The 16,311-nt window shown below is 37.3% G+C and overlaps 1 protein-coding gene across 1 annotated transcript in view; it reads right to left on the bottom strand.

Annotated features, from left to right (window-relative positions):
* CUBN (cubilin) overlaps positions 1–16,311 on the bottom strand; it is a 142,104-nt gene that overhangs the window by 21,017 nt on the left and 104,776 nt on the right. Inside the window, exons 51-56 of the mRNA XM_053996254.1 lie at positions 15,714–15,863; positions 14,736–14,857; positions 12,641–12,866; positions 10,541–10,728; positions 8,302–8,458; positions 6,900–7,049 (exon numbers count right to left, since the gene is read on the bottom strand). Coding sequence (XP_053852229.1) covers positions 6,900–7,049; positions 8,302–8,458; positions 10,541–10,728; positions 12,641–12,866; positions 14,736–14,857; positions 15,714–15,863 — 993 coding nt within the window. The remainder of the gene's footprint in view (positions 1–6,899; positions 7,050–8,301; positions 8,459–10,540; positions 10,729–12,640; positions 12,867–14,735; positions 14,858–15,713; positions 15,864–16,311) is intronic.

The following is a 16,311-nucleotide window of genomic DNA, read 5'->3' as shown; positions in this document are numbered from 1 at the left end:
AGATTTGTCTCATTCGACACATCCTATGATCTGGAAAAGGCTCCAGGCCTCTTGAATATGTGGGAGTTCACAGCTGAGTGAACACTGTCTATGAAGAGGTAAGAAGACCCAACAAAAGCATGGATGTCCTGTGCAGATAACAGCAATGAACTTTTTGTTACAGGCAACTAGCTACCTGGAAATCGTTTCCCCTAATGCAGAATTCAGCATTCAGTGCAGGGAATTTTAAACCATTTAGAGTGAGATTTTTGAAAAATCAAAAAGTAGTCCAAAAGCAGCAGGTTTCAGAGGTGACTTATTTCTTCCTGATTTTCTTCAAACTTTGGAGTACCTAAACTCAGGGTCTTCAGCTTGGCTCAAAGAAAAGTCAAAAGGAAATTTGATCTTGCAGTGAATTCCTAAAGCAATCTGTTTTGGGGGGAAAATCAGTGCAGATATTAGGCTGAGTAGGGAAAAAAAAGGAACACAAAAATAGGGAGTTCAGCATTCTATTATTTTTTTCCCACTGTTTTAAGCTTCTCATTTGCAATCAGGTTTCTGAGGGAATGAGCCATTTTCTCTGACTCCCTGCCCTACCTTCAGGACTTTCTAGTCACCTCACTGTTTGCAAACAGATTTGACTAAGGTGAAAGATCTCAAAAATATGAAGGTCATATCAGTTTCACAGAGTGACAGAATATGCTGAGTTGAAAGGGACCCACTCAGATCACCCAGATCATCAAGTCCAACTCCTGATCCTGCACAGCACCATCTCCAAGAGTCACATCATGTGCCTGAGAGCATTGTCCAAACACTTGATCTCTGTCAGGCTTGGTGCTGTGACCACTTCCCTGGGCAGCCAGTGCCCAACCACCCTCTGGGGGAAAAACCTTTTCCTCATATCCAGCCTAAACCTCTCCTGACACAACCTCAGGTCATTCCCTTGTTTCCTGTCACTGTGCACCACAGGAAGAGATCAGTGTCTGCCCCTCTGCTTCCCCTCATGATGGAAGTTGTAACTGCAGTGAGGTCTCCCCTAGACTGAACAGACCAAGTGACCTCAGCTGCTCCTCATGTGGCTTCCCCTCTAGACCTTTGACTATTTTCATAGCTCTCCTTTGGAAGCTCTCTAATAGCCTAAAGTCTTTCTTATACTGAGTAAGAGTGCCAGAGGAATGTTGCAAAGGAAAAGCTACACTTTCAGGGGGTGTGAGAGACCTACCAAGCACCAGCCACCAGCACTCTGGGAGCTCAGAGCCATGGCACCACCTCCCTGCCCAGCTGGGAGCCATAAGCAGGGAGAGAAGTTGCTGGTACCCAGGCTGGCACCCCCAAGGGATATATGGTGGGAGCGAGAAGAGAGCCATGTGGGTTTTGCAAGAAAGCTGAATTAATGCTGTCAGTGAAAAACACAGCACACACCAACTGAAAAACAAGTTTCATTAGTTGTTATACCTAAAGGATAACTTGATATTTTCTTTGTCTTTTTCATAATTTATAAGCTGGAAGCTGGGTTGTAACATGTTTATTAAGTTATCATGTTTAGAGACCTGTAAGCAATAATGGGACAGTTACTTAAACTGCAGAGGATTAATGGGGAATTACCTAAATTTAACAGGAGAGACACTGAGCCTACTCTTGTATCAGATTTATTTTTGATTGATTTATCTGATTGTATCAGATTTATTATTGACTGATCAGATTGTCCAGTCAAACAAGCTGCTTCCAATTGTTGCAGGAAACAAGATAACTCGTATTGAATAGGATGACAAGTAGGAGTGGAGTGATAGTTCTGTTTCATGAGAACAACAGAATGATCTCAGCAGTCAGATGTATTTTAGATCATCTCTGGAGGTTTAATTTTAAAAATTCCTTCTGTCTCAATGAAGACAATGTATGCTAACGTGCTTTGCAATTATGTCAATACAGAAATATAGCATGGTGCTTGTCTGACTCTAGTAAGAGTAACTAAGCTGATAACAACCAGCCACGTCAGATAGCTGATTACACTGTTAATAAAATACTTGATCAAAAATATTCTTCATTTCCTGTCCCGTCTTGGAATATTTGATAATGTAATAAAATTTTTAAAAACAATAAATCTTAAAATTCAAATAAAACAAAAAGAAATAGAGATGAGTATTTTCAAGATGAGAAAACCTAGATAATTTTCTGAAAAGGCTGGAGAAAGACATAAAGTGAAACTAATTTCTCAGCAAAGCCAAGGCCCCTAATACTTATCACAAGTTCATTTGCAATGCTGTATTGGGAAAAATAAGATGGTTGACGAAAGATTGTGAGAAAAAGTCTTAATTTCTAGTTTTGAATCCTTATTGTTTGGGCCAATATGATTTATGACTCATAAATGCTGACAAGACTAGTCATTATTTAATCTCTATCCTGTACCTCATTCTCTTGTTTATGCTTTTCTTAATTTCTCACTAATCTAAATGCATTATTCTGTAAATATTCCCCAGATCCAGATTCTCCTCATGTCATACTTTCAGCCTCTACACATACTCAGCACATCATCCACAATTCTCTGTGGTTTTATTTCCTCTAATCATATAATCTTAGATCTTTTCGAGACCAGTTTCTGTCCCTTACACTACAAAGAAATTGCTTTCATGAGTCTCCAGAGATCTGTTCTTAGCCAGATGTCAGACCAACATCCTCTTTGAGCTGACAGGCACTTTTTTTTCCCACATAGCACTGTTTTTCTTCATAAAACTTGGTCTACTAAGAGCTTTTGCTCATCCTTCTGGTATTACTATATCCTCTGTTATGATTCATCCATGAGGATTCAATGAGATATCTTCTGTCTTGCCTCCTTATCTCCACATTAGCTCTGTATAATCTCATTTGCAAGGACAGATGCAACTGCAATCTCCGTGTTGGTGACCAGTCACTATCTTTAAGATAAACTCTTTCCTATCCTTCCACTGTACCATTCATTCCTCTAGCCTTGACAATATTTCTTCCAAATACTTCTGGAGAGATGATTTATTTGGCCTGACATTATGAACATATCCCCGTTTCTTCGAATTGCTGCATGCATTTGCTTTCAAGGCCCTTTGTTATCGATCTGCGCTCTATTTATCATCTCTTGGCACCATTCAGCATTGATACATTGACCCTTGTCTCCAAAGTTCACATAATAAGAGGTTCAGTTGTCCTTACATTACATTTTGAAATATGCCTTTGGGTTGTCTCCTTTCTACTTTGCAGAAATTTCTGTCCTGTCCCATTATTGTCCATAAAATAATTTGTTTGAAATGATGCCGGCACAAAAACCTTGACCAAATTTGGGCCCCCGACTATCTGATCACTAATATCAATGTCCTCTTTCTATCTCTCTGTCTTTAGCCATAGATTCTGTTTCATTTAGTATTGAGGCAGAACCTGTCTTTTTGTGTAAAGGCTGTAAAATGTAAAATTATAAGGCTTTTTTTTTCACAACAGCAGCTTCTGATATAAGTGGCAATACAATTAGGAATTACTAAAGTAGAACTATTACCTAGAGATATATCACTGTGTAATACATCAACCAGCTCTGTAGCACAAGATATTGTTTAGAAAGCAAGGAATTAAAATTCTTTCTCAAATATATTCTATTTCAAAATAATCTATTGCTAAACTTGTCTATTTTCTGAATTGCCTAGTAACAGTTGAGAAAGCAGATAGAGCAGACTCCAAAACAAAGCTGTGACCCTATCCCAGATTGCAAAATTGCAGACATGTTTTTTTTAAAAGGAGAAATAAACAAGTTATTAAAACATTTTACATCAACGTGGTATAAACACAAAACAGTTGTCTTTTATGGACAGAGTATAAATATTACAGAATTCTAAAAGCAGATACTGCAGGAAGCCTATATCCATTTTCCCTATTTTCTCATTATTTGGGTCTCTGACATTATTGTGTGTTATACTCACACTTGAAGAGTATTACAGTCACTTAATAATACATTACTGTAGCTGTCCTAGAGGAGAATTTGTCAGGATGTTCATCTGAATAAATCTAATGGACAAGAAATTGAATGTGATTAGTTACTTAGATAATAAGTCCAACAAGAAAGACAAATAAGGGGTTTTTACTAATTCTAATGTATGATTTTTGTAGACTTTTGATCCAAGGAGGTAGGGCATATGGAAGACATTTATCACTGCAGAAGCTGGGCTAGTGTTGTATTGCTAGGATAACAAATTCACCCCTATTTGTTTGGTTCTTTATAAAACAACCAAACACAACAATGCAAGTGGTAGTACAAGAAGCAAATGGCAGCTTATGCAACTTCCTGAAACTGGCAAATCAAAAGAGAGGTTATATGACCATATTCAATTTGGCACAGGAAAAAACATCCTGAACACTGCTAGGAAATCACAGAAGCTAAGCCAAACTCCATTCATGGGGTTAATCTTGCCTCTATTTTCCTGCTCAGATCTCAAGTATCTTCTGTAAGCTATTGTTTATAGCTTCCTGCAATAGCCAATAGGTAAAGAGAGTGAGAGAGGTTTCCAGAAAGTAATTCACTCCACCTGCACAATATAGTTGGTTCTGAGTTTATTTCCACCACTAGGGGATAAATCTAGGTGAATGTCTAAATTAGATGTATATTTTCAGGGGCTCAAAGTGAGCTAAAAGTTGTTCTACCTACCAAGAAGCAGGTAGTTTAGATTAAATTTTGATCACAAAATCAACAAATGCAGTTTCCCCAAGTTCTCTCCTGCTCTGCCTGTTGCTATATTTAGTGCTTAATACATATTTAATACTTAGAAGATGCATGTCATGTTCATTTGGTTCCAGACACTGACACCATATCACTGCTGTGGATTACCAGCCTCAGTCATTCTTTAAAATCAGAAGAGGCATCCCATCATAACTGAAAACATAACTACTGTAGGGCAGAGATCTGTGACTAACCCATTAAGTCATTTCATTTTGTAGCACTGTGTCACTGCACTATAGACTATTAACTTCTGCCTTCTAATTTTCTGGAGAAGATATCTCAACCTGTTCAAGTCAATGAGATATGCATGCTTTACAGGCATTATTTTAAATATTTCATTTCTTTACCTAACAACTATAGAAAAAAAACCAATTAGATTTCTTTTGAGAGATCAAATAGTTAATAAATTATGTTAATTAGATATGCAGCTAAACTTTAAAACTCAATCTAGAACATCTGTAATAGCATGGTTAAAATTTTAAAGGCCACTCTCAGGAACACAACAATCTAAGGAGGTGCAATGCTTCCTTGCATATGGAATAGACAGAAGTGTTTTTAACAGATGCTGCCAAATGTTGTCCTGCCTTTGCAAAAGAAATAATGGAAACCCTTAGGCACATGAGCTAGATATATTCAATGTGACTAATGAATAATTTTTCATTTCTGCAATGATAGTTTTCAAGATGGTGGTTTCAATCTTCTTTACAATTTAAACCCAGGTGGTTTTTCTTTATTGCAGGGTTATATTTTAAGATTTTGTGAAAAATATTAGTAAGCAAGTACTGGAGAGTATCATACTTCCTCTTTGCTAACCAGATGTCCATTAGCTCATATCCACAGTTCCTTCATGTGACTAAGGACTTTTAGTTGGTGTAGCCTGTAAGGAAGCCTATAAACAAAAAGGAACAAATTGCCCTGCAAGAAACAGAATATTTTTAGTATTTATTTAGATCTATGCTTATTATTATGTCTGAGTCACTTACCTCTCTGCTTGAACCCTCTTGATAATAAAAGCTTGGATCCATTTATAAATTAACTGAATGCACAGACAGAATGCAGATTAGTAAATGTACTCAAAGAGTTGTCAAAATTGGCACCATCTGATTCAGCCTAATGGTAAGTGTGTTTGCTGAAAAACAGTTTCTTCTATGTGAATAAATTACATAATTTCTGTGGTTTATATTTTATTTTAGAAAATTCTTAAAGCAGTAGTTTGTATTAGGGGATGAAAAAAATATTTCAGATAAAATCGTAGCCAAATTTTTATCTCAGACCTAAATTAAGTCTCAACCAGAATACTTTTGAATTCAAAACAGTCTGGAAACTTAAAAAGAAAAGAAAAGGATACTATGTTCTGCCTTTATTATTGGGTCTGAAGAAAAATACAAATCACACAACCCAACTTAGTATCAAATCACTCAATATCTCTTTGACTGGTGACTTCAAGGGAGCCAGATTAAGATGGCCTCAAAATATGTGATGCCACTCAAGTAGTTTGGATGCACTGATTCCTCTGCGCTATCATGGCATGTCCACACATAAAAATATGATCTTATCAAGGTTGATACATTGATTACATTCACACCAATGTAATCAGGATACTATATTTGTTATTTCTTGAGTAAATGCTGCCAAATTTGATAATCACAAGAGAGACTTTTGTTACTGGTATATACAGGGTAATCGCTTTTATGCATTTCCCACTGCTCTAGTTTTTCACCTAATTTCATATTTCTGTGTTCTTACATCCTTGTAAAACATCTGAGTACATTTATATCTATTTTATCAGTTAAGAAACAGATGCACTGAAAAGCAAAACAGCTGGCCTAAAATCAAAAATATTGTAAGACTCAATGGCAAACAAAGAAACAACCAAAGAAACAAACAAAAAGGCAGGAACAAAGACCCAGATTAGCCATAATCACTTTTATATTCCAAGAAACTGGTAAGGTCCCAAAATAATTTCTGCAAGTTATTCAGCAGGTGAATATCTTATCTCTCTTCATTCTTCTGGAAGACTTCAGTGACACAAAACCTAACCCTGAAAACTATAAATTTTTGTCTGTAAAAGATTTTCAGAATGTGCCAGCAACTTATACCATCAGTGATTTTCAATGATAGAAGATTTGTATGTTTTAGAGTAAGAAATTACACTTCATAATGCATACTGAAATTATGAAGAACCAGTTACCTTCCAAGTCAAAAGTCTCAAATTCTAGGATCACCAGTGACTGTGGTCCCTGATCTATAATATAATTGCAGTTCAGGTTGTTATCATACTGACTAGGGTAGTTTGGAGAGACAATACGACCTTCAGGGCTGGTGAAATTTACTCCGCATCCTGCAAACAAATAAATAAAGCAGAGTCATAATCCTGGTGATAACATTATTCTGGGTTTGCAGTAAGAAACCCAATCATATACACAAGGACCTCATCTCTCCTGGTGAAAAAAACAGGGAAAGTATCATATACCATGATGGCAAAAGCAGGTCTTACACATAGGCAGATCAGTATTTTTGGGAAGTGTAGGGCCGTTCCACCGAGAGTGTCACTCCTGTGTAAGACCAGCCCATAGGCCCGCAGCCCCTGACCAGGAGGACACAGCACTGCTGTTCTTGTGGGTGTGGAGCCTGCACTTTTTAAAATCACTTAGTACATACAAATGCGTCTGAATTGGAGAAGGGGTTGCTGGGGCACAGGAGCCTTATTTGAAAATGCCCACATTAGTGTAAGTGGTGCCATTCTTGTTTCATGCCTGACATCCAGGAGAATGCAGTGTGCCATTGGGCCACCTCTGGATTGCTTTGCTATATGCAGAGGCAGGAAAGGTTTACCATCCACAAGTTTACCACCCCAAGGCACACAAAACAGTTTATTTTCATGGAGCTCCTTGGGATCCTAATGACTTGCATGGCCTTTGTTTCTCTTTTTTAAGACAAAAGGTTAAAAGAATGCAGTGCACAGTGAAATGCTGGTAGAAGATCGGAACAGGCATATGAAGCCTGTGACTGTCTCCACTAAGAGATGGTTAGATGTTACTGACAATGTTAGAGCAAACATTATAAAAACAAAAGTGGTTTCAATTCAGAATTCTGAATGCTTCAGTGGTGTTTCCCTCAAAGCACTTAGCTTCTTGCTGTTTTCATCTGAATGCCATGAAGGACAAGTGGTTTCCTTTGACAGCATCCTACAAAAAACCCAAGCAACCAACAGCAGGTCAGCAGTACCTTTTCTGCTTCTGGTGGGTTTTACCATCACAAAGCACATACCATGGTTAAAGAAATATCTTTTTAAGAAAATTAAAGCATTAGTTTCCATGCAGTTTAACAATGAATTTTTAAAATTTAAAACCTATTCATTCTTTACAGCACAGTGAAAAGTCAAAGGTGGCTGAGAATAACTACAAAATTAGAGCTGCATCTTGGGCAAGTCTGACACTGGAGTTCATTGCACTCAGTATGGAAAGTCTTGGTTTACACATCTGGGTAGAAGATTCAATGCCTTGTTGGAATGAGGTCTGAATTGCTACACACAGGTCAAACTAATCCCAAATGGACTAATTAAGCAGCCATCTGGCTTTAATATTACTTACTGCTTGAGAATGATGCGGAGAAACCTGGAGCAGGAGCATCCTGAGACTGAAATACTGTAGTTATCACATTGTTTGGAGCAACAACAGGATCAGGAGGTGAACTTCCACATCCTGTGGCTAACAAAGCTGCTGCTTCTTCATTATTTCCTCTCCACACCTGGCAAGACCAGATTGGAAATGTTTTAGTGCTTTCAAAGTAGTTTGTGGGAAGCCAACAGGAATTATATATGCAGTTTTTCTTTCCATAGACTAAGGGTAGGATTCATCTCACAGAACAAGCATAGATCAGGAGAAAAACATTTCATGCATATCATTACCTACTTCCATTTTATCTCTGCTTACTTAACTCCATACAACCTATGAATATGTGTATCTGTGTACACAAGAAATTATTACGTGTAATTCTTATGTTATTCAGTAAATAAAAATCAAAGTTGTCATGCTAGGGTAATATATGGGCATCAGATAATACCTAGTGTTGATAATAATTTTTTTAAAATTTATTTTGCATTCACTTTTTCAATGACAAGTATCAAATCAAGAGAAGTTACTATAATAACTCTTTCTAATAAGGAAAAAAAAAAACTATAGCATTTTAAAGTATTACTTCAACTGTACCAATAGTCAATTGAAGCTCAATCAAACCATGCATCCTAAAAAGCACATGCAAGTTTAGGTAGGTATTTAAGTGAAATCCTCTTCAGGTAATTAATTAAATATGTGCTTGAGGCTCACAGTTTAAGTGCTGAATTTCAAGACACATGTAAAATGAAACATAGGTATAAATGTTTGATGTTTCTAAACATTTAAATATTTTCCTGAATCAGGGTATTTATTGACATGATTTAAAATGTCTGTTTAAATAATTAATTATTTACTCTAATAATAAAATTATTTTTGTTGATTTTTTTAACAGTTTTTTGCTTGAGTTTATACCCAAAAATATATAATATCTGATTTTTAAAATAATGTGTTTGAAGGAAATTGAGTGGAACTAGTACAACCAAATGAAACTGTGATTTCTTCAAGCAACCATCTTAGAAAGGAAAGGGTTAGCCAAGGGTTAGTCTGTAAGTGTAAGCATATGAATCGTCTCATTCATGTGACCAGGTGTTTGAGGCAATGAATGCTCAAAGGATTAATTTATAGTCTATAGCCTGGCCAAGGTTTTGCAAAGTCACTATTGATTTTGGATTACTCTCTTTTGGCTGCTCAGTTTGGAATAAATGGAAAAAACTTACATCATTCTACAGCTTTTTAGACACCTTCGTACATTTCAAATAAGACATTTGGAAAAGGAAGTGGACATCAAAAATTTCAGATCTTTCTCTATGGAGAAAATCTCCAATTGACATAGTTTTCATTATGTCATTCAGGGCATTTTAGGAATTTAAAATTAAACACTTTTACTGAGTAGCATTAAGACTTTCATATTAGTGAAATGTATAGTAACATTGCATCAATTAATTGCTGGAGCAGGTCATGAAAAGACAAATCTAATCCCTGTGGGGTTTTTTTCACAGCCTTAAAAAATGAGTGCAATTGTGAGTTGGTTGGTATAGATCAGATGTAGAGCTGCTCAAGTCTTCCTACATGTTGCAAAATTATGTTTGCCCTTTATCTCAAGTGGGAGTTGTATTGCTGTGGAGAAAATGAGCACAAAACCACCGAACATATGCCAAATGCCTGAGAAAAAAATGTCACTGAAAAATGCAAGACATGCCCACTCTATTCTGTTGATTTGAAAACAATGGTTCTTGACAATATATGAAAGATCAGATTTCTAGTTTTGTTTATGGAAATTACAAAAAGAAGTGCAACCTGGACAGTCTAAATACTTATAAAGGAGTTTGGTAGAATTATAGTGTAAAATTCACAGGTTTTCTCTTCACTGGAGTAATTGAAAAGAACTTATCTTCATGCTTTATTTTCTCATTATTTTCTGGTTCTGAAATAATATATGCCTTTTTGATAGTTTTCATTTTTGGGGATGCATGTAGGTTGATGGTTCCACCTCCAGCAGGGAGGTGGAACCTCAAGAACTGATGAAAATTAAAATTTTATACAGGCCAGTTCACAAAGCATGCAGAAAATGGACTGTATGATACAAGGACTTTAGTTGATATTTCCCAAATTTTGAGCCTTGACAGTCCAAACCGTAACAAATGCAAAACAGGGATCTGAAATCATGACTTTTTAAAGCACTGCTCTGCTGGTGTAACCTCAACAAATATTTTACCTTCACATAACTGGTCTGGCAGCTTCCATTGCTATCTGGAATCTGGAAGTTCCTGTGGAAGTTCATCTCCAAGTGTTTGCTTTCGTGTGTAATGATGGTCCATGTGCATCTGCTGTTCATGGGAAAGTTTTGAGGCCAATGAGGGGACTTGATTGTACCATTATCTGAGTGAATGATTCCACCACAGCCTGGAAAAAATAGCAACAGATGGGAGAAATGTTTAAATATTTTTGAGTGGTGTTGTGTTCGGCTTTGAATGGTTGTTGGCCTCTGTGGCTGCAAAAGTGAGAGAGGAAAGCCCTGATACTCACTGAAACTTCATTTACCCCTCTTGATTTTCTTTCTCCCACCCCTGCAGCAGGGAGGTAGTTACACTCTAGTGGTGTCTCTTTGTACTTCACTTTATTTTCTTCACAAGCTCATTCTTGCCACTTCATAGCATTTACAAGGTCCATCTATAAACTCCTGGCAATTTGAAGTGAATATTGCTTTGAAAGAGTGCAGGGGTCAGGAGTACATCTGAGACTGCAGGTTCCCCACACCCCACAGCATGCACATTGTGACAGAGAGCCATTCAGAAAAGCACTCTAGGGAAAAGAAACAGTCTACTGATATATCCTTTTTTCTTCTCACTCTGCAACACGCAAATATTGCAGTTCCACATGTGAATCTGTTCAAGCCACATTCGTTTACCCAGGGCAAAATGGTGACTTCCCTGTCCTAGGCAGCCCTGTGGATTCCAGTGGAATTATGGGATGGACTGAAAAACATGCCTTTAAAAATTGCTAACACATTCATTTATAAAGGAGGATAGCTGGTCACGGCTCTGTGGCAGCTCATGATTTTGCACAGAATAAGTTTAGTTAATTTGAAACATATTTGCAAATACCATGCCAAAAATAATTGATTAGGACTATGTGTACAGTACTAGCAGCCCGTTATTATTTCAGATACAGTGTAGTAAAAGGATGAATAAAGGACAAAAAAAAATTTTGTAACATCCTAGTTTTTTCCTCTTAATTTAAAAAATATATAATAGCTTTAAAAGGAACATGGTATTTTTCCTTCTTTTCTGTTAGAAATGGCAATTATGTTTAGAAGGATGTGAAGCCAAGTTTTGGTCACACATACAGAATGCAGAACTGGAGATTCTCAGTGATCAAATGAGAAGAAAGCTGAAGAAAGTAAACTAGATATATATATATATAGAAATGAAAACTTTCATAGAGAATACTGCCTATGCACATGGCACATGTAGGCTAATGTCTACTACACCATTGAAGAGTGGGCTTCATTGCACATGAAATCTCAGGGAACAGTGTCAAAAACTTGCTAAAATGACAGTGTATATTAATGTAAGCTCAGACTATTGATATGTTTAAGAAGACACTCCATCAACTAACTGTGTGAATACAGCTACATCATTAGTGGACAGAAAAATGATCAGGATCAGCCAGAATGTTTGCAGCTAGAGGTGACACTAGGAAGCATATGGCAGCTCTGTACTGAGCTGGCATTTCTGTCAGCTATAATTTCTGCCCTGCCACCATCTGCCACATCTACACTTACCTTTAGTCCTTTAATGACTTCCTGAAGTACACTGCCCAAATGGTGAGCTACAGAGTGGTGATAATTTCAAGAGAAGGAAGGTAGCTTTGAGAAATGTACCATTCAATCGTGCGTGTGTACCACTTTCAGAAGTGTACCAACATCTCCAGCACAGTGCAAGAGTTCTAGGCTGTTGTCACATGTGCTCTTTGAGATTTCTGTCTGCCTCTCTGTTTTGGAACTCACTGCTACTTAGTTTTAAGTGTTTAAACCAAATCAAACTGTGGAACAATTGTTATTCATGAAGTGAAATGTCTCATAGTCCTTGACAATAGATACCACTGCTGGGAGGGTAATGGTGATGGTATCAATTTACAGCCATAAAGAAACTGCCAATAGGAGGTTTAAAAAGTACAAAATCAATCCAAATTTGAATTAATTGTGTAAGATCAGAAAGCACTGGATAAATACTTATTTTTTTTAGTACTGGCTTCTTTCAAGGATCCTGAAGATGATGGCATGCCTTTCTTTTGTTCTTTAATGCAAGCTTACCTAAAGATTCTGCTGTCCATGTTGCATAAAAGCCACCTCCTTGAACGGAGTGATCAGAATTAAAGATGATGGTTAGCTTGTTGGAACCAGACCGAACAGTCCCAGGTGAGGTGTTTCCACAATACGTTCCTATGACAGGAGACCCTGGAGAGCCACCATTCAGGATAGTGACAGAATCCCACTTACAAAGTGAATGATTTTCAACGTGGAAGGCTGTAAAAGTAAGCTGCAACACACAAAGGTGACATTTAGATGCTAAAACGAGTCCCTCTAGGGGAGGGTTTAGAGCAATTCCAGACAGATCCTGTAGCCATCGTGGCACAATGATTTCTGGGTACACTCAGAAATCTGACCCTCACTTCATGATGCAAGTATTGATTGGAATCTTGCAACTAGAAGCAACAGCAGCTACTTAGCTTGAAGACAGAATTGGAAGAGGAATTCATAGGTTCAAAACTGGCATCATTGTGTCTTAACCATATTTTGAAACTAAGTATGTGCTTCAAAACAGTGCTGAATATGTACAGGTGTTGAACCACTTTCCTGCACGCAAAGTTTCTGTTCATGAAATATACCTAGCTCTGCAAGCAGAAAACCTTGGATTATTTTTTCAAAGGCCTTGAATTTTTTTTTCTTCCTATTATTTTGAATCAATATACTAACAGTTGCTAAAAATAATGTTTGTTTCCACCAAAACAGAAACAGTTCTGTGGTTCATTCCCATGGGCCTGGATGCATCACATAAACAGACTGGGCTGGACAGGCAGCTCCTGACCCTGTCTCCCGCCCACACCAATGTCATTTGTCCTTGGAGAGATATGCTCACACCTGAGATTTCCAGTTCAAACATTTAGATTGCTGATTCTGTAGACTCCAGGCTTTGTTGATGCTGAAATATTGATGTACACTAGTTACAGCCTGGCCCTGTTTCCATCAGTTCTGCGATTTTTTAAGTAGTTTCAAGAGCAGGATCTTTGTAGAGAAGTTTAGCAAACATACAGGATTTTTTCCTGTACCTTTTCTGTGTCTTCACTTCCAAAAGAACCTGTCTAAGACAAATTTAGTTGTAATAGTTTAAATCCAGAACTTTGCCAGCAACTGAAACTGGCAGCTTATACTGGAAAAAATTAGTCTGCCTTCACTTAGCATGCTGCTACTCAGTCCTTTCAAAACAGAAATCTGCTTTCATCTGATAAAAATTACTTCTGCTTTTAACTATTTTGTGAATTAAAAAGAAATCTTGTGTTCTTTCAAAATAATCCTGTATTCCCTGAAATAAGTACATAGGCAGTGGTCAGAATATCAAGTAGCAGAAGAATTTGGACTATGGGTGTGCATTTATAACCTTTGTAATTGTAAGCAAGGAAAACATGATAGGGAAATTAATGAAAGACATTACATATGAAAATCTGCAATGTGTTCCCACAAAACTGCTTTTCGGATATTTTTCTGACCCAAACCATAAATGTCACTGGTTGTACCTGTGCTTGAAAGAATCAGTCAAATAATTCAGTGAATTAAGTTTTGTACTGCTTGGGCATAAAGGTGCTTCAATTGGTCTGTCAGGAGTTTGACTCAAGAAAGTAGCACCTCAGGCAGACTTTTAATACTTATTGGGAAATTGGAGCAACATTTCATTGATGTAATTTGTACCAGAAATCACATTATGTTCCAGACTAACCAGTAAGACACAGAAGTAACTTTCTAGTGGCTTAAAACTTTCCTGCAGACAAGTAAACTTTCCTGAACTTTCCTTCAGCCTCATGTTTATTCTCATGATAGTGAGAATATCCATGAACATCTAATAAAATGAATTGTTTTAGTTTTGTAAAAATAGCAAGTAATTGTTTAAAGGAGAAGTCAGTTCTATGTTTTGAGGTCAAGTAATACAAAGATCCTTCTGTTTTTCAGAAAGGACAATATTCAAATAGTTTTTTTGTGTTATCTTAATTCCCTCTTTTAGTTAAAATCAATGGTAAGATATTTAATTATTCCACATTTCTGATTTTCCAAATTGTCTCAAATCTGTTCCTCAAAACTCAGAAGGTACTTCTCACACTGTCTGCTGTGCATATAATTGGAACATGTTACTCACAGTGATGGTTTCACCTTCAGGGGCTTCCAACACCCAGGAGCAGTGATTCAGATTGCTGTAAGGCTCTGGGTAGTTAGGGCTTGAGATAACTCCCCATTCGCCTGACTGTACACCACCACAGGCTGCAGAAAAAAAAAAGTAACATTTCAATACATTTTCAGAACACAACATTATAATAAAATGAGTGAAAGATTATTCAGCTTGTAATAGTAATAAAATATATTTAAGATGTACTGATAGTTACTGAGTTAAATAAGAACAATATATCCAGGAAATTCCAAGTTTTAAAATCTTAGTCATTGAATACTGAGTAAAAGGATGCAATGACCTTGAAATTTTGCATTTATTCTGATGCTTAATACAACTTTGCAAAACCTTTGCAAGCTGACACATCTGCCTCTTCCACCTTATCGTCCATTTGTTTATCTCACTCTTAAGCAAACCAGTGCCATCATTGGACCAACACAATGAAGTAAAAAAGTTTCTGATGTGTCTAGATAAGCCCTAAGGCTAAATTCAGCTGTGACAGGAAGAGTAGTTGTTCTGGCACATAAATGGCAAAGTGGTGTAATTTGCACTGATACAGCTTCAAGTGGATTTCAAAATGAATACAAAGGTTCAAGCAGCAGAATGCATTTCAGCTCTGCTAGCACTCCAGAGACCTATCTGGAGTAAGTCAAACTTGGCTGTTATTACCTGTTACATCCCCACTCCCAAGAGCAACCAGCTGCTCTGAGTGTTACAAAATCTCAAATGTGATTTGGGGAATGCCAGCCGTGAAGCAGAAAATAAATCCAAGAGTTCAACTGCTAGCACATGCTTGCTTTAGAAGATATAAATAGTGGCTAGCACTGTGTAACTTTTGAGGACCTCTGAGAGTTGATCCCATCATGATTATTCTCCATATCACCAAATGACTGGCAACATTCCCCAGAAGTGCCTCAGTCAGCCAAGGCAACAGTCTACCGAGCCATTTACCTTCTAATGTGTAATGGGCCAAGAATCCTTTATCTTCTGTGTTTCCATCACTGACAAATTGTACCCAGACCTGGGGGGCAGCTATAACTAGCGGCACAGATGGTGCAGCCTGACCACAAAGTCTGGCTATTAGCTCTCCATCAGCATCCCCTAAGCAAAGGAAAAAAAAAAACACAGCACTTTTTGAGTCCTGAAAGAGCTACAATAACATAAAGGAATAGTACAAACATGCAATTCATTCTGTTTTGACAAGAAAATGGAGAAGAGTACATATCACACTTAGTAATTGATTGTTTCTTACGGATATAAGCGGAGTGTTGCAGCTCATTGTTGGGATCTAAATCTTGGCAACAAGAAAGTTATAAACAAGAAAGATATATCAATGATCCTTTTAATACCATGGGCTCCTTTTCTCCTCTTCCTGCCATCCTGCATACTTTCATATGTCATATCAGACATATCAGACACACAAAACCCTCACTATTCTGCCCCAAAACTACAGACCTTTTGGGGCAGAACAGTGGAAAGAGATGGCCTAAGGACCGTATCACGTGGACACCTATTGAACCTTTGTTTTTATGACATCCTCATTAAAGTC

Source organism: Vidua macroura, chromosome 1 (genome assembly GCF_024509145.1).
Source record: "Vidua macroura isolate BioBank_ID:100142 chromosome 1, ASM2450914v1, whole genome shotgun sequence".
Taxonomy (NCBI): domain Eukaryota; kingdom Metazoa; phylum Chordata; class Aves; order Passeriformes; family Viduidae; genus Vidua; species Vidua macroura.
The sequence above is the reverse complement of the archived record's forward strand: the minus strand, read 5'-3'. Positions and strand labels throughout refer to the sequence as shown.